At 28.0% G+C, this 19,265-nt stretch overlaps 1 protein-coding gene across 1 annotated transcript in view; it reads left to right on the top strand.

Annotated features, from left to right (window-relative positions):
- The window catches only part of LOC111634998 (fasciclin-2-like), a 220,431-nt gene that overhangs the window by 79,957 nt on the left and 121,209 nt on the right, over positions 1 to 19,265 (top strand). Inside the window, exon 2 of the mRNA XM_023379842.1 lies at positions 7,374 to 7,568. Coding sequence (XP_023235610.1) covers positions 7,374 to 7,568 — 195 coding nt within the window. The remainder of the gene's footprint in view (positions 1 to 7,373; positions 7,569 to 19,265) is intronic.

Raw genomic sequence — 19,265 nt, 5'->3', positions numbered from 1 at the left:
TGAGAACAGAATGCCAAGCCACGATCTGGCCACGTGAATAAGTTGAAGTTACATCCTTCTAACAGGAAAAGTAACTTTCGTTATCATGGAATTATAACAAAACCTGCCAATTCAATATAAATGGAAGCAAAATATTATATGGAATTGAACGAAAATGAAAATTTGCTTGATAATTCAACTACGCTTGTTGGAGAACAATAAAAACACTACACTCAACAAGCCACCAATAAAACTGAACTGCCTAACCTATAACCAAAGTCTCCTTTTAATTTGTTTTTTAAAAAAAACGCTTGACAAACTTGCCCCGCATGCCGAAGTTGCCCCGGTCTCCCCTATATAGTGTATAATATTGTAAAATATCTATTGACATAATTTAGACTTCAAATTTATACATATTCAGTTGTGCAGAATGATTCAAATGTTTCCATAAATAACGTGTTGCATCGTGAGATATGTTACCGAAAGTATAGAGAAAGCACAAGTACAGTACGTGTAATCAGTTAAATCAGACTCAAGGTAAATAATAAACTGTAAATTATAGCGAGAGTATTACAATCTATATTTTGAGGATGTTGAATCATCCTGTAGTTACTGTTTTAATTGTTTGAACAAACTTATAGAACACGTATTATTTATCGTAGATACGAATTAGTAAAACCAATTCCAACAGAATTTTACAAGAAACTTGAAAATGGAACATAAATTAAAATCTTGGGACAAATCTTTAATAATGTGTTGTTTCTATTATTAGTTACACTGAACTTTTCGTTACAGTTTCTATTCACACATTTGGACTTGTCATAATCGATAAAATAATTTTCCATTATTCCTGACTTATTTCTTATAAGATGTATTTGTTGTTCATAAAAAAACCTTAATAGTTTCCTTTGTGAATAAGTAATTAGGAAATTGTCATCTTGAAATGTGTAATATGTTATTTAATATTACACTACAAGGATATTGGGCAAATCATAATGAGAATTTGTACAGTAATTTCTCTTGCATGTTAAATAGCCATTGCACTTGAAATTTAGCCGCTTTTTAACGAATTTCTTCTGTAAATCAAGTTTCTGAACGTTTTTAGAATTCTTTAATCACAACTGAATTTAAAAAAAAAACAAATAATATTATTGCACTCTGTTTCGAATAATCCGAATTTCTTGTTAGAATAAGTACTGTATTTAGTTGATTATTTAATTTTTTAATTCTTCCCAAATGGAAGGGGTTAAACCCTAAAATTACCTTTTCTGTATGGTTTTGTGTTATAGTTACAATATTATCAAATTGAAATATTCAATTTTGGGAATGTTATGAAATTACAAAGTAGTTAATTGTAATTGCTTCTACAAGCATATTCAGAAAATTCTTTAGAACAGGTAATGCAGTATATAATATTTTAGAAATATATGTCATCATAACATGTAGTAATAATTGCAATATTATTTGTACTATATATAGTGCAAATAATATTGCAAATGTATACAAAATTTTTATTATTCTGATACACTATAACTTTGGTAAATGCTTAAAAGCATTTATGTGTATCAGTAAACTAAGAGAAAAAACAAAAGGAAACTTCTGTAATGTTTTTAATGATGTATATCTTTTTATTATCTTCAATATTTAAGTATTTTTTGTTGTTTTTTGTTATCCTTGAAATCATTGAGGCAGGAGTATTTTCAGCTGATATGTAAGATGTTTGTTTGACTGATGAACTAACATAAAATTTATAAATATTGTCTATTATATTTAATGATTCTGTTACTTTAAATAAATTAAAATGATGTAGAATATGCTGTTTTATTAAAATCACATAAATTGCTAACAAATACAAATATTGAATTTATTTGGTTTTTGTTCTGCATTTGCTTTGTTCATCATGAATTAATTATCTATTTTTTTTGGAAATAAAATAATGATCATATATATCAATATGTAAAATAGCATCATAATAAGTAGAACATTCATTAGCACAAAAAGCTCGATAAAGCATAAAAACAAAGCAATTTTCCTAGATCAGTGGTGTACCCAGAAGGGGGAGCCAAGAGGTCCTTGCACCCCCTCCAAGAAAGAGATGGAAAAAATACTAGAAAATTTTTCAAAAATCTTATCTTAATTAAAATTCATTTTTATCTTTATATTGTGTTACATCTTCTATTTCTACACAACTTATGAATTAGCAGTCATATAAAATGAGAATTTTATTGAATTTGCATTAAAATATTTTTAAGCAATTCAACTTGGCTCCTCCAAGATTAAATCCTGAGTCTGCCACTGTCCTAGAATATAATCATCTTTATGGTTAGATAATTTAAAGCCATGCAGACTTTAGACTATCCTTCATCTGCTTTGAGTTGAATATTTCTAGAATGTTATATTTGAATGAATTTGAATTTTCTGCATGTATTATACTTGAATTTTAATTATCCTCTTGAAGATGAATCTAAGAAGTCCAAAAATAATAGGAACATTGTTTTCTTTTATATTTTATTGTGACAGATGATATGATATAACCATAATGCTGGGCTTAGATTTAAAAAAAAAACAAATAATATTATTGCACTCTGTTTCGAATAACCTGAATTTCTTCTTAGAAAAAGCACCTACATTGAAAAAAAGCTGTGCCATATTTTACACTCTTTAAGGAATGCTAAAATAAAACATCATTGCCGGAAAGTAAAACCTCATAATAAATACAGCATATATTTCAGACTTGGTTGAAATTTGCCCAATAAGCCTCTATGAAGACAATTCTTAACAACTACTTTTTATTTATGAGCATCCCGTATATAATTAACTGTAATATTTATATTTTCAGAAAGAACATATGGTTTTCTTTCCAATATTTATAACAGAAGACAGATACAAGAGACTATTTTTCTACCCCGGTGTATTTCTCTAGCATAAAATTTGTGGTTAAGATGACAATTCCGAAAAGAACTGGTTTTCGATTGCAAAACCATGTTCTTTCAAAGTATGTTTTAGCTTTTCTAATATATTAAAACTAATTATAACNAATTACCAACTTATTTATTTACGAAATTATCATCACGTAATGAATAAATCAATTAGAGTAAATCTGGCGTAGATTATTACATTAGTAATTAGCGTACTTTGTAATTCATCAAAATCCGTGCTGCCATCTGTTGAATATTTAAACAAATAGAAACTGATTAATTTACTATTCCAAAAATTTTTAATTTTATCTCTTATTCTAAATGAAGGGAAAGACTTCTATCATTCTTCTTGTCTGATGTTTATTTTGTTCACAAAAAATATTTGTATTTACATTCTGTTCCTGTTGAGTTTTTAAAATTTTATCAGTATCTCTGAAAATTGCCATATTCTTTACTCTTTATTAAAGTCCTAAAGGACTGAAGATAATTGCCCCAACTAAACAGAAGTACCCAGATAAATATAAGCAAAGAAAAAAATTTAAAAAAAAACAATAAATTACTGNATAGAAATAATACATCAAAAATTAGATTTATTAATATAATTCTAATTTTACTTCATTTAATTAATCACAAATAAAATATCAAATGCACACATTTTCCCAGAAAAATTACAGGCATTTTAAACTTTAAAGAAGAATCTTGTAAAATTGACAACATAATTTGTTCATGTAAAGCTGGACAATTGGGAACCTTTTTTGCTAATTTGTAACAGTCAAATCTACTCTCTGTCAATTACACTTATGAGTTTCTTTGAATTCTGATTTCTGAATAATCATCTGTTTTCACGTGGGATTAGATTAAAACTTATATCTGGTTCCTGTGTGATTTTGGAATTTCAATTTGGAATTCAATTCAAAAGCTTTGCTTTTCCTATTGCTATTCATCTTTACTCCTGACAATACACAAGAACAATTGAAACGACCCAGATAAAATACTTTTTTCTTAAACATCAGAAGGTGAGTATCTGATAAAAAATGCAAATACCTGGTTCACAAAAATTATTACAAAAAAACAAAAAATTTTTTGCTCATGTATATAGGACAACCTAGGTTTTTGAAGCAGTAAAAAATGAATAAAAACCTCATCTTATATGCTAGTAAATATGGTAAACATATATATACACATAAATTTAATAAAAATATAAACTTTGTAGAAGGTCCTATAAATAATTTTTAATAGCTGGGGTCATGACACTCTTGTTCCTTCATAGTTCAGAATTTATGCAAGAATTATCTCAAATGTTCAAATATGTTTACTAATATATACACTAATATGTGACCTTATTTACATCAGAAGTAATCTCCAGAAATTTCAAATATTTAAATTAAATGAATTATATATATAAAGAAAATTAATTACTTCACAGAAAAATCTATAAACCAAGAAATTCTATTTATTATATATTTTTAAAATTTATAATGTTATTTAGTAATATGATTTTAATTGAATAAAAGTATTATAAGCAGTTATTTTTTTTCTCTATGTTTTTCTCTATAATTTTTGTTTTTTAATCAGACATTAATTTTAAAAGCTCTTAAGCATATTTTAAATTAAAATACAATATACCAAATATAATAGATGTGGATATTTTAATTATGGTGAATTTTTTAAAGAATTCACTAATGTCTAATGTAAAATTTTATTTATATCAAAATAAAATATTTAAATTTACAATTTATTAGATAATTTAAGATTTGAAATAAAATTTGACAAAAATAATATAATTTTTATATAATGAATTAACTGATTTTATTTGGGAATCAGATTTAATGCTTTCATAATTTCATAAAATATTATTATTATTATTATTTTTTTTTTGGTAACTTAAGTAATATAAAGCAAGAAAGAAAAATTGCTTATATGAAGTCATTTTCAATTTTACATAAACATTTGTACAAAAGAAAACAACTGTTTTTGTAAAATTTTGATATTTATGATAAAGTGTATTTGTTGTTTGTTGTTGAATAATACAGTATTTTATGTTCAATTTTATATTTCCTTATAAAAAATAATGAATGAATGAATTAATGAAATTGATTTTAATATTATGAAATTATTTCAAATAAATATATTGATGAAGGTAATATCCATTATTTTGATGTTGTAGTGGATAAATTCTATGGTTAAAAATTATTATATGGTCTTAATTCATTTAATTTTATAAAAATAAAGACTAAGACAAAAACATTTTGAAGTTATCATATGCATTTCAACCCTGGAAACATTACCAACACTAGCAGAGTCAACTTTTCTTTTTAAGATCTCTGCTTTCATGTACAAACAGCAGTGTAACTAGACCAATATTAGAGAAAGATGTAAATTAGAACATGCAAACCTACATTCATCCTGTACCACTGTAGACATAGCCACTAGTATGTGGATGAAGAGATATTGTGTATACATATGTATAAGTGTGTTTGTCACATTCAAATGTTCTTCCTGTACTTGTTTTTTTCTTAAATTATTTATAAAGGTAAAGGTACCTGATGTGCCTGTTCTCTCCTTGATTATGCTACTGTATGCAAATTGTTTAAAAGTCCCATTGGCATTGGATATTTGTTTAATTTTTATTTAAGAAACTATTATTTATTGATATAGTAGTTATATTAGAATTGAAATTTATGCTTAAAATAATAAATATATCTATGTGTACTTCTATAAAATTTATTGTAGTCTTTGCTAAAATTAGCATTTTTATTATTACAGAAATAATATCTACACTTGTGAGATATTCTCTGTGAATCCAAAAAAATCTACTTTATTGGAGTCACAAAAATAACATTTATTCGTATAAATTCCCAAATAACTCTTGGACTGATAACATCCATATTCGGAAGAACATTTTACCAGAAAACATTTCTTAGAACAAATTCAAAGTTTTGAATGTACAGTATGAAACATTATAGATGCATTCAAAAATTTTGAATTTGAGTTTTAAGAAATGTGTTGTGGTAATATGTGTCCCTGAAGATAGAGTTAATCAATCTAAAAGGACTTGGAAAGTTGTTATGAATGAAAGTTATTATGTTTATGACTGCAATAAAGTAGAAATTTTGTTGATTTATGAAAAATTGGAGTGATTCTCAAATTTTACAAATATATGTGTGTTTGTATAAGTGTATTAAATTGTTACTCCTGCAACCAAGGTTTAATAAATATAAAATTTTTATTGTTCATTTCAATAACTTAAGCTCTTGGAAGAATGTTTGATACAATCTGCAAGTTATTCCCACGATAACTTGTTGATAGATTAAACCAGCAGTTCCCAAAGTGTGCGCCACAGCTCCCTAGGGCACTGCAGCTTCCTCACAGGGACACTGAAAAATATTATAAAATGTTCATAATTTTACTTCCACTTTTAATTCAATGTTATAAGATGCAACATCTAGCAGACCTGGTGCAAATCATTAACTCAGTAATAATGTAATAGAATCGCAAAATGTAAAAAGCTTCATACCATCACAGAAAAACGCATTCTACTGTCTGCTATAGATATGGTGAACAATATGATTGGTGAGTGTGCTGGAAAGCAGCTTTTAAAAGTGCCTTTGTCTAATAACTCTGTTAGTCGCAGAATACAGCACGTAGGGAAGGACCTCCAATGTTTAGTTAATTGAAAAAATAAAAGGGAAGGAATTTGGGTTGCAGCTGGATGAGAACACAGATAATAATTATGATGCTCACTTGATTTGCTATGTACAATTTATAGATAGTAATAACATTACAGAAGATTTTCTCTTTTGTAAAAGTTTCATTGCTAGTGCTAAGGCTCACAACTTGTTCGAGATCCCTGATATTTTTATATCCAAAGATAATTTGGAGTGGACCAAATTCATTGGTATCTGTACTGATGGTGTTCTTTAATTAAAAAAATATTGACTATTTTGCAAATTGTACTTGTTAGAATTTGACATAGGGTGCCTTAGGAAAATTTGAATTTAGCAAGGGTGCCGAGAACCAAAAAAGTTTGGGAACCACTGGGTTAAACAGTGTTGTGAAACAGGATAACACCACTTTATAAACTTTTTAAAATAATTTACAGTGAGAAAAGGAATGTTACAAAAAATCTGATTTATTTTTCTTGATAAGAAAGTACTTAAGTCAACCATAAATATTCAATTAACAAGTAATAAAATATTGATAATGGCATTTGCATTATATGTAATGCAAATGGCATTATTAATTTGATCAATTGATAATAAATAGGTAGAAGAAATATTGATAGTATTTTATTACCTAAATTCTTTTACCTATTTATTATTTTATTACCTAGTTATAATTAGTTTTAGTACAGGGAAGAAAATGTTAACATCCCATTCTTTTTGAAAATTATTCATATGCATTAGTTCAATGATATAATATGCTTGTATATGTTGAAATGAGCTCCATGAAGTTAAGAATTATATAATAATNCAGTTTTATGGTTTCATATAGTCTCTGGGGCAGAACTGATTATAAAACCTGTGGGTGAAAAACAATCTCAACCGGCTGGGAAGGGTTTTGTATTAACGTGTCAAGGATCTGCAGAAAATGTTAATTTGTTTACAGATATGAAATGGATTGATCCAAAAGATGAACCCATAGACAAGTATGTGATTTTTTTAATTAATATTATTTAATTTTTTAATATTTATTATACAGTAGACCCCCTATAACACGGGTTCATATAACATGGATTCATATAACACGGCAAAAAAAATTGTGATTGTGTTCATATAACATGCTAAAAGAGACTAGTATAACATGTAAAATGTCATCGCCAACTCATGTCGCGACAGGATTGGTCGAATCTGGACCAATAACGGATATTGTACAAACTTTTGAGTTTAAATGAGCAGCAGACCTACTAAAAACCACTTATTATTTAATGGCCATAAAAATTATATTTATATTAATGATGTCTCCAAAGTTCAGCGAATTTTTCGCAGAAAAATAACTTATCGGGAAACAGGATTGGTCAAATCTAGACCAATAGTGGATATTGTACAAACTTTTGAGTTTAAACGAGCAGCGGACCTACTAAAAACCATTTATTATTTAACGCCCATAAAAATTATATTTATATTAATGATGTCTCCAATGTTCAGTTAATTTTTTGCAAAAAAAATAATTTATCAGGAAGCACACGAGCGCCATTCAATGACAAGCTCTATGACGAAAACAAGCTTAAGCCATTGCTTAAGCTTGGTTCCCCGTAGTCGAACAGTGCACGCTCGGTAAGTAATCCTACGATTTTTTGTTTATAGCATAGTTTATATGGATTATTCCCAAAAACTTATACGTATTTTGGAAATGTTGAGTCGAATTAGTCTAGAATCGATTAATTTTATGAAAGAAACCTTTCAAACAGCCATAGTCTGTAAACTGCATACGTGCCGGGCTGTGATTGGCTGGACTCGTAGAAAATGAATTCATAAAAACCAGAACGTATCTACCGTGTTATAGGGGAGGTCAACTGTATCTACACATATAGGAATACATGTGTGATTGTGTTAGTATGATAATATATATTTACAAATAATATATAGGGGTGCCTAAATTTTCTTTGTCTAGGGCATTAGATACTCTTATGCCGTTCTGCTGCAAATCAATATGCTCCTTACTGCCCTACTATGCATTGTGAGTAAAATTTAAATCTTGAACATTTATTTACTACAGAGTTGAAGGATAACCTCGACTCCCAGCATCCCAAAGTTTACTTCCTGCAAATAAACTTTTCATTTGAAAAGTAGTGCTTTCAGATATGAAATTCAAACAGATGCTAATCTTGCAAGAACCTTTCAAGTCCATGAACTATGCTTTGACTCGCAATATTTGTTTTATCAGCCATGCAGAACATGTAACGTAATAAAATTTGTTAACTTGTTATAAATATATTCAATATATACCATAAAAAACTGTTGCATTAGTCATTACATGTATAAATTTTTTTTCATTAATTTTATACAATTACACAAATGTTCTAAATAAGTTTTAACCATTTAATGATGATAGATATTCTAAATGCTATATAACTTCTGAAATTCCTTTTTAATATTTCAAAGTCCAATATTAAAAACTTTCTCATAAGTTATCTATAAGAAAAAATATACCAATTTGGTATATATTATTTAACATTAATCATTTTAATAATCTGATTAAGTCTAATGCGAATTATTTATTGTTTTACTCTAAAAACTGATAAACGTAAAATGAATTGTATCCTTTTTTTATGCAATTTGCTGATATAAACTATAATTGAAACATTATTAGATAACTTCTTTACATATTTGTATTTTTTGACTTTCCTATAGAATCCACAGTCGTGTCTGCAGATGGACTAGAATCGCTTTCCTCCATATTGTCTTCATCTGTCTCCAATGGATAAGGTGATGCTGGAGCAGGAGGGAGATTATGTTGGCATCGGTACGCTTCCCAACGTGCATCGTCGGACTTATGAGTTAAATATCTCTGTCCTACTTCTGATTCCAATTCTTTTAGATCACACCAGGTTTGATAATCCTAGTGATAACATTTAAAATATATAGAAATATATATCATTAGAAATGCTATGTTTTAATGACAAAACATTAACTTATATAAAATAAATATATTCATCGATAGAGAAATTAGGATAAAAGTACTAAACATTTAAAAATGGAATAATTAAAAACTAAATTTAGCCATTTAAACACAATTATTACTACAAATCTTTTTCTATCTGACAAATAAGTGTAACTTTCTTAATGTCATCAAAATCTNTTACTTATGCATATATATATATAAACAGTTAAGAGTTATAACAAAAATTGCAAAGAAAGTTTTGTATAACTTTTAGCATAATTTTGTGTGAATAACCTATGATGGTGTCTACCCTACGGAAAATTGTAAGAACAAAAAAAAGCTTTTGTATAATCTGCTTTACTGTATATCAATGTCTCTGGGGGCTGTTGAGAACAAGATAATTACCAGTATGTAGGTTACAAGTTGCCATTTCAAGCGTTAAAATATTATTTTTTCTGTTTCATTTCTGTTAACAAATCATTGTAGATATACCTAAACAACTAAGCCAAAATAATCTATAACAATCATTTTAATTTCCAAATTATTCAGATTATAGTTTGAATAACTACTAATAATTACTATAAAATAATTTTTATAAAATTAACTAATAATCATAATAATTTTTGAATTAATTTAATAATTTTATTTAATAATTACTAAATTTTATTCAAAATAATAATTAACAAAATCAAAATTAAAGTTGACATTACCTTTTTGCTTTATTTTTTTAAGCTCTGTAATGTAGAAATCCATTTTACATTAATTAAACTAACTTTTCTATAAAGTTTAAAATATTAAGTCTTCAAATATATTTAAATATTAAATTTTAAAATATTTTAAAAATTATGTACAAAATGTACAAAAACTTAAATATTTTTTTGTATTTACATTTCAAAAATTTTAAATATAAAATATTTTAAAAAATTAACTTTCAATTCAAGCACATGTTAGCAAAGACAATAACTTAGCACAGTGGCATATACACACAAGCATGTGTATTGTCTTCACTAATGTGTGTTTAAAGACTGCTCATGCCTCGGGTGCTGTACTTAATCTTAATAGCAAAGTGGATTCTGAGAAATTCAACCTTGTACTTGCTGGTCACCACATAATTTGATTGCAGATGTTTATGAACTATCCCGATTATATAAATTAAGTGTAAAAATAAATAAATACAATTTATTGTTTTTATTTTATGATTAATTTCCTTTGTCCAGTAATAATAATAAAATAAACTCAGAAAAATTATACAGAAAATAATTTTATTATCAATATTATTGACCAGTATAGTATAAATTAACTTTAATTTGTGATTGGAATTAAAAATTGGCATATAACCCACCCATCACATAATCTCTTTACTATATTTCTCTTATAAATTATCTTTCAAACACAGATAACCCATAGGTTATCTGCACAAAATTACAATAATTGTTTCTATACATACACAAGAATAAGGTTTTTTCCATTAATTCTTGTTTACTTAAGTAACACAATGCACAGAATTTATCATCTTTCAACAGTGTAATTAGGAACATTTGTAATAACAACTGAAAAGTTCAAGAAAGCAATTACAACAATAAAAGAAAATTTCTATCACTATACATACAGTGACCATATGTCCTTTATTTCACTGCTTTGTCCTTTAGATGTACTTTTTCTTGAAAATGGTCATTTTGTCCTTTATTTAATAAATGAAATAGTAAACTGAATATCAGTGCGCGCACACACACACACACACACACACACATACACACCAATATTCATTTTACCAAAATTATTTTACACAATATATAATTTTTACCAAACCTGTATTGATTATTCAAATAACTGGAACAGCTTTTTTGTGGAAATGAAAGTATTTGAATGGGGCCTATGAGAAATCACTCTGTGGCAGAGAAAATCAAGGAAAACATTTTGTTGGAACTAAATATAAATGACAGTAAACTATTTTACAAAGTTCTGTGTATTAAAAGTTACATCACCAGTGAAAAGATCTAAGAATGTTGACAAAATGACAATGTAGATGGTGGCTGGATGGCCAAGCAGTTAAGGTGGCAGCCTACTGCTCTGAGAATCTGGGATTGAATCTGAATGGGTCAAAAAACCCCAGGAATTTTTTGGGAATGGTGTCTGGATATGTAGGGCCCTGTTGCTCACCATCAGGTCTCTCCATTGTGGACCTGGACAAACCCAAAATGAGCTTTCTATAAAATGCCCTCTTAGTGCCCACAGAGTGTAGAGTTTTAAAAAAATGTAGCCAGATTGAAATTTTTTAATATTTCACAGATAAACACATATCTTTTAAAATCATTTTAAGAATTGTCAAATTTTGGTTACATTTTCCTGGATCTAATATCACCTTCAAATAAATATTTTCATTAGTGAACAATTTGGGGCCAATTACAGATCAAAACACTGGAAGCATGTGTTTATACCAAATGCAACTTTGACATGCATTACATGCAGTTTTACAAATTTTTAAAACGTAAATCTGATTTATTAAAATGTTCATTCTTGTGAAATGTATCAAAATTACATTTTTTTAAAGTAAATATGATTGTTTAAAATGTTACATATACGCTTATATTTTCTAATAAATATTATAAAGCTTTTTAGTTTTAGTGAAACAAATAAATGTAACCTGCTTTTTTTATTATTAAACACTTCCTGATTTGTCCTTTATTTTCTCCCAAAAAATATGGTCATGTTAGCCATACTTGTAAAAGTTTTAAATATTGAAAGTAATGAATTTGATAAAATATTTTTTAACATCATCCTGTGAATATTGTATAAAATTAAATTACTTCAAGGTTGGTTCATCAGGGCATACATCAAGCAACATTGATTGAGTAATAATAAACAGCCAAGAACATGTTTATGTCCTATTAGTAGAATTGGAAAGAACAACTTTTTACTTTTAAAATTCAAAAAAATTGCAAATATCATCTTTTCAAAATGTTATACTTGCTTAATTTAATGGAATTATTAAGTTTAATGATAATTTCGTTTTCCTTTAATATTGTTTAATCTTGTAAACATTCTACTCAATTTGATAAGTAAGCTGATAAAAATTGATGAGTAATCCTATATATTTAGTTTAATAACTAGGTAAAGAATATTACATAAAACTAATAGTTAAAATTGTAATAAATTGGAAGGATTGTTTTCTACTATATAGTTCAGAAATTTCTTAGTTATCAATTTCAAAGATGGCTACATATGAAAGACATTCTTACAAATAGAAAAGATGAGACTTAAAATTTGACAATTAGCTTTCATGTATTATAAGTTCAAGCTCTCTGAGATTAAACTTCAGCTCAATAATTAAAATTTTCAAAATTTACAATAAATTTTTGATAAGTTGAGAATATTATCTGCTTTTTCTTAGATTTAAAAAATATTTTTTTTGAACATTTTTACAATCATAATTTTTCATATCTTATGAATCTATTGACATAAATAATACTATATTAACAATTGAGTTCACTTTTTTTTTATTTTTACACATAGTACTCAATTTTAGTGGCCAAAAATGTTAGAAGCAATTTTTTTTGCAACATTACACTGTAAAATTAGTTATAAGTGATTGGAAATTTTATTTTTTATTTTAAAATCTATTAATAATCTTAAGTGATATATTTTTGTATGTTATGAAAATAACATTAGACACAAATTACAAAAACTTTGTTGTCACTATATGTTAGATCAGTCCCACAAATAATGTATTAAATCATTTTGTTTAAAAAACAATAACTTTAAGCATCATTAAATTTAATATGTAATTTACATTGAAAAAGTCGTTATAATTTGGTATTTTTGGATTTTTGTATAAATTATTGGTGCATGGTTTTCATATTTTATATATTTATTTGCTACTTTTNCATAAATACACAAGCAGAAATTTAAACACAGTCACAGAGTGAATCTCAGGTAAAATAAAAATAACATTCACAGTAGAATAGATATGTATACAGATGTAGGTACAAATATACAGGCACTAAAAGTATGCGTATAGACAAATACAGACACCAAAAACAAGCAGGGACACCAATTACAGAGTCGAAGAATGTGGACAGAATGGGAACTAGTTGTAGACACTTACAGTAGTCCTTAAAAAATAATTATTAATAAGTGTCATGAAGGCTTCATATGTATCTTTGTTGTCGAAGATTTTATCACAGTCAATTGGCCATGCGCCACCGTGTGCCTTGATGGTTGCCTTCAGTTGAAATCTTTCCAACTCCAACATGGGGCAGTCATAGATGTAATGTTGACTGCCATCCATTACCCCACAAATGGAGCAGTTGGGGTTGATTCATCAACAAGCTAGGCTTGTTGATGAATCTTTTCAGGTATGAGCGGAAACTTCCATGGTTGGTCAGGAATTGGCTGATACGCTGGCCGGGCCTATACCAGCGAGAGTTAAGGAAATGCTCGATGTTAGGAATGAAGTCATGCATGGTGGGGTGGTTATAAGTATCCCAATCCTGCTGCCAGGATATAATCAGGTCCTTCCAGAAGATAGTTTTGATGGTCAACTGATTGTAGGTGATAGGAAGATTACCATTTTCCCCTGCGGTTCTTGCCAGGGCATCTGCCCTTTGATTTCCGGGCGTACCTGGTGTGCACGTGTCCAGAGTATATGATAGGAATTGCTAGAATTATCAATAGTATTGTGAATTATGGTAGAGATGGGATGGTAAGATCTCTTCTTAAGTAGAGCAATGGACAATGCATTATCTGAGATGATGTCGATGCTCCTGTGCATGAAGTTAGAGTCTGCCCAGGCGACTGCCATCTAAATGGTGATCATTTCTGCCTGTAAGACAGTACAGTCTGTCCCCAGCCTGTACTGCCCCAGGGCAATTTCTTTATTGTTATGGTAGGCAACGTACCCACTGCCAACACTAGTGGTATTCTTGGATCCATCTGTGAAAATCTCAATGTCCATGAAGTCAGATGGCAGAAAGTTGAGATTGTGGGGAGAAGAGGGATGTTTAGTATGGGAGAAATGTACGACAGTCTGAGAGACAGCGTATCGAAAGAAAGAAGTGAACTCAACTACAGCATTTCTAAACAAATACCCGTGTCCTAAAATGCATTTCAGTCATTTCATTACAGCTGTCTTCAGTCAAGTTATATTTGCCAAATAAAATAACATTAATTTACATGACTCACACTGAAACCATTGACAAACATGTCTAAAATATGTATAGATATATTTAAAAACTTAACACATTTAATTGCCTGAAAGCTGTAGACAGTATACCTACAACTATTTAATTGGGCTGCAATATGAAAAAATTGTAGACCTGTAAATTCCCACTGTTGCTATCTGTCCTTCCTTCCTTCCTTAATCTCAAGAATGGTGTTAGATAGATAGGGTTTCCATAATTGCAAAGCAGAATTGCCACTTAAATTTTTTTTTTTATTAAATGGCAAATAAATTAGTGCTAAATAAATTAAACATGAAAAAACTGGATAGATAATGGTTTATTTTACTCTGATAAAAAATCAATAAAGTTTAATTAATCTAATAAAATGAACATGTAGAATAATAAAAAAGATGCAAGGCTAATGCTATTTAACCCAGTCATGTTTTAAAGTTAATTTTACTTTCTTAATTATATCATTTTATTCTTTCACATAATTATAAAATTGGGTGCAAGTTATTTTAAAATTATAATGACAAATCAAAATTGCTTCAATTGTCTCCACTGACAACCTGTTTCTTTCATTTGACCATTGAGTTGGCATTAGGGAAAATATTTTCTCTACATTTGCATTGTGGGCTGGAATAGCAAATACGTATTTGCAAAGCTTTATTAGACATGACTTCTGATCAATGCTTTGTATCTGCAAAAACTTCAGCCATTTTTCTTCCATACTCAATTTCATAGTTGCTTTGCAGTTTTGGTTGGTATTATTTTTCTCTAAAAAATCTTTTAGGTATACAAACTGGTTGAATAGAATCTGTTGCCAATATTGATGTTTCTTACTTGTAAATATACAATAGTATGTTCTATTTCTTCCCATTCAGGAACTTGATTGAGAAAATGAGACAAGTAGTAATACAGGACTGAGTAGTGAAATATGGTGACAGTCCCGTATATATGGGACATATGGAAACCCTATAGATAGATGAAAGTCAAGATCAGATATGGAAAACTTAGGGGCAGTTAACTATATATGAACTTCCAGTTTGCACCAGAAGTCATGTTATTTCAATTTAAAAATTTTCTCCTGAACGGAGTTGAATACATGACTTAATTGTTAAAAGGAAAAGTATGATGTACAGGGGCAAGACATTACTGAACTTAAGTGCATTGGGATGATGTCACAATAAATAATTCCTCATTTTATATCTATTTTCAGAAATACTCTCACTACATATTATATTACTGATTTACATGTGTATTACAGTATTTCCATACTTAAGCTATACCATTATACCAATATTTAATTACATTAATTTTTTTTATAAATAGTCTTAAAAACAGCATCATGTTCTTTAATATTTGAATCTATCAAGATCATGGATACTATGAGGGGAGGCAAAGAGGAAATATACTTGCACTTGCAGCTCAAATAAAAAATTGTGGAAAAGAGAGAAAAAAGAATAGAATACAGTAGAGCGTCATTTATCCGAATCAATTGGGGACTGGGGTTGTTCGGATAACCGAATATGTACGAAAAAATATATTAACCTATTTCATGTTGAAATTTTTCGCTGTTGCATGTCACTTTGCGTTGAATTTTCGTCGATGTTAAGCCTAACGAAAATTTCTATAACAATAATCGTGGCTATTGAATCGTTAAAAATTATTTCATTATTTTGTACAAACAAAATAAATATATTGAAAAATATAAAGACAAAAAAAATTATAATTTAGAAGTTAATCTAGTATCAGAAATGTTCGATTCAGGACAGTGTTCAGTAACGCAGAATTTTTGCTAAGTCTACTTATGCTGCAATGTTGAACTCGTTTCTAACTACTGCTTGACTCCTCCCACCACTAGCTTCTTTTATGTATTCTTAGCTCCGCCCACTAAGCCACTCAGAATTCTAACTTAGGTGTTCTGCGTTACTGAACACGGCCCAGCACAACACACAGTCCTCAGAAAAACACCACACAAAAGTGCCAGTGCTGCCAGCTAAAACACATACACCAACAAAAAAAATATTGGAGTAGCCCAAGACATAGCCAAAGGTTGCAGTGCCACAGCACTAGTGGAAATTTAAATTTGCCGATTGGAATGCTTTTAGTTGACTGACTTTCGGATAAACGACATTCTACTATATATGTGTGTGTGTATATATATATACATACCATATATATATATATATACATGCCAACCATTTGCATTTTGGGCAAATCATTCAACTTTCCTTCCTCTGTTTGCCCTCATTACTTTCAAGTGTATTTAATAATTTTCATGACTGTTCTTCCATTTATTATTCATATGTTTTAAGTAAGAACTACTTCCTGTTGGACTTAAAAACTATGCTATTATTTGGTCAGTGGTATCAGCAGACAGGATCATTTCTTGACAGAAGGGCAGTGTAATGTTTGATAACACTGATATCAAGATTTAATACCAAAATTTATGAAGTTAATTCAACATCCCAATGCTAATGAACTTTAAAATTTAAAATTTTGATTATAAATAAAATTCATTAAGTTTGATTCTAGTATTAACAGTTAAATGATTTTTAACAATATTCCTTGGATTCCCACCCATTTAACGTTTGGAAATTGAAATTATGCTTTTGATTAGCTAACAAATTTCAATTGTAAACAAATTTAAATTTGAAACTTACTCCTTCTCATAATTTTAAATTTCTTGCTGTGATTGGTTAGAAAAAAAATCTGTTGACTAACACTGATTTTAAAAACAGTATAAATAGACAGTATTCATTTGGTATCCTTTCTTTTCCATTGGTTGAAATGCATTCAGAATGCATTTTATTTTATCTAGAATAAGGTAACTTTCACATGTCAGTCCTTTTAGTTCACCTTGTCAGCCCATTTGCTTCTCTCAAGTTGGCTACTATGATAATATAATGGGAATTTTATTTTATTCATAAATGCACAAATCAATCTTTGTTGACTCATTAATGCATCAATGCATGTTTCATTAATTTTGTGTAAGTAATATAGCTGTAATTAATTTCAATCACTTTGTTCAATAATTCATTGTGTTGATGTATCCCTGAAATAAATTCTATCATTGCTATTGTATTGAATTAATACTAAATACATTTCAAATTGTTTATTATATATTTATTCCTATGGCTGTCATGTAAAAACACTGATATCTAAAAAATTTTCTTAAACTTATCACCTTTAATAATGTTTTTAATTTTTTTATGAAGTGTATTTACCATCTACACTGAATTAAATATTCAGTATAGCTTTCTTTATTTTTATTTATTTCACTTATTTCAATATTCAGATATATATTACTTTTATTTTTATTATAATAAAACATATGTGGTATAAGCATAATCTTAATCTTATATATATAATTTAATTTATTGTTGCATATCAGCTGATATTTTTTATTTATTAAATTTGTTTTCAGTTGATGGATATCTTCATAAAATTTTTAAAATTTATTTTAATGTATTTCCATGTTGGATGCTTTGTTACATAGAAAACATTCAATCAAAACTCCGAATATGATTCAACATACCACTATTCATTATTATGATGAAATTACTGACCTGTGTCTTCAGATATTTAATTTCTGTAATTCTGATAACATGAATTTTATCTTTGATGTAATTCTATAGAGAGAAATTAAAGATGTAATATCAGGCTATGTTTTAACCAGTTTTTAGAAAATACTCATTTAAAAAGCTTTGTATGAACTTACTTTTTAAATGAAAAATATTTATTAAGATCAATAATCCTTTTTAACTATTGCATGTAATACACAGAACAAATTTGTTTTTGCATTTAATGTAACTTCCAAAGACAAATAAAAAAAAACTTAATTAAAACTTACACTCTAAATTAACTAGCTTTCACTCTTTGTTGAAGTCTACTTAAGGGCTTATCAATTCATCGTGAATTATAATTCAGTTAATATATCTGAAAAATTCAAATGAATTGGAGATATTTTGAAACCTAACAAACTACTAAAACTTATTTGAATAGCTTTGTAACTCTTCTTTAGAAAAGAAAAAAACAGCAATGATAAACTTTATGAACTTTAACTACATTATAAGGTCACTTTTTGTGTTTTTTGATGTTAAACATAATGATACAAATCATTTTGAAACCTCTGAAAACAGAGTTCTGTACTGGTATATCTACTGTTATCTTACTGTTGGAAAAACTTTCTCTTACAAACAGAACATAGTATAGAATATATACCAAAATTGCTTAGTTCAGGAACCAAATATTAGTAAAAATGTTTTTGACCTCTTTACAGATCATCAGTAGTTTTCATAACTATGTTTGTGTGTACTTATATAAATGGTGCCAGTGTTGTCTGAATTAGTTAAAGCATGGTATATCTGTATTATTAATTTATAAAATTTGTAACAGTTACCTAAAGTAGATTAAAAGTTTGCTAATCTGTCCACAGTAATCTTTATTGTCTGGTAATCCAAAATTTTCTGGGTACTGATGGGTTAAGAGGATGTCAATCAGAAATAGCGTTTTTTCTGAATAATGCAATTTTTTATTTGTCAAATTTAATACAATTGTTAAATTAAACAATAAATTACAATTTATAAAGATATAACAAAAT

The sequence above is a fragment of the Centruroides sculpturatus genome, unplaced genomic scaffold (genome assembly GCF_000671375.1).
Source record: "Centruroides sculpturatus isolate CEXI.00-Female unplaced genomic scaffold, Cexi_2.0 scaffold789, whole genome shotgun sequence".
Lineage (NCBI taxonomy): Eukaryota > Metazoa > Arthropoda > Arachnida > Scorpiones > Buthidae > Centruroides > Centruroides sculpturatus.
This window is presented reverse-complemented; position numbering and strand designations above follow the sequence as displayed.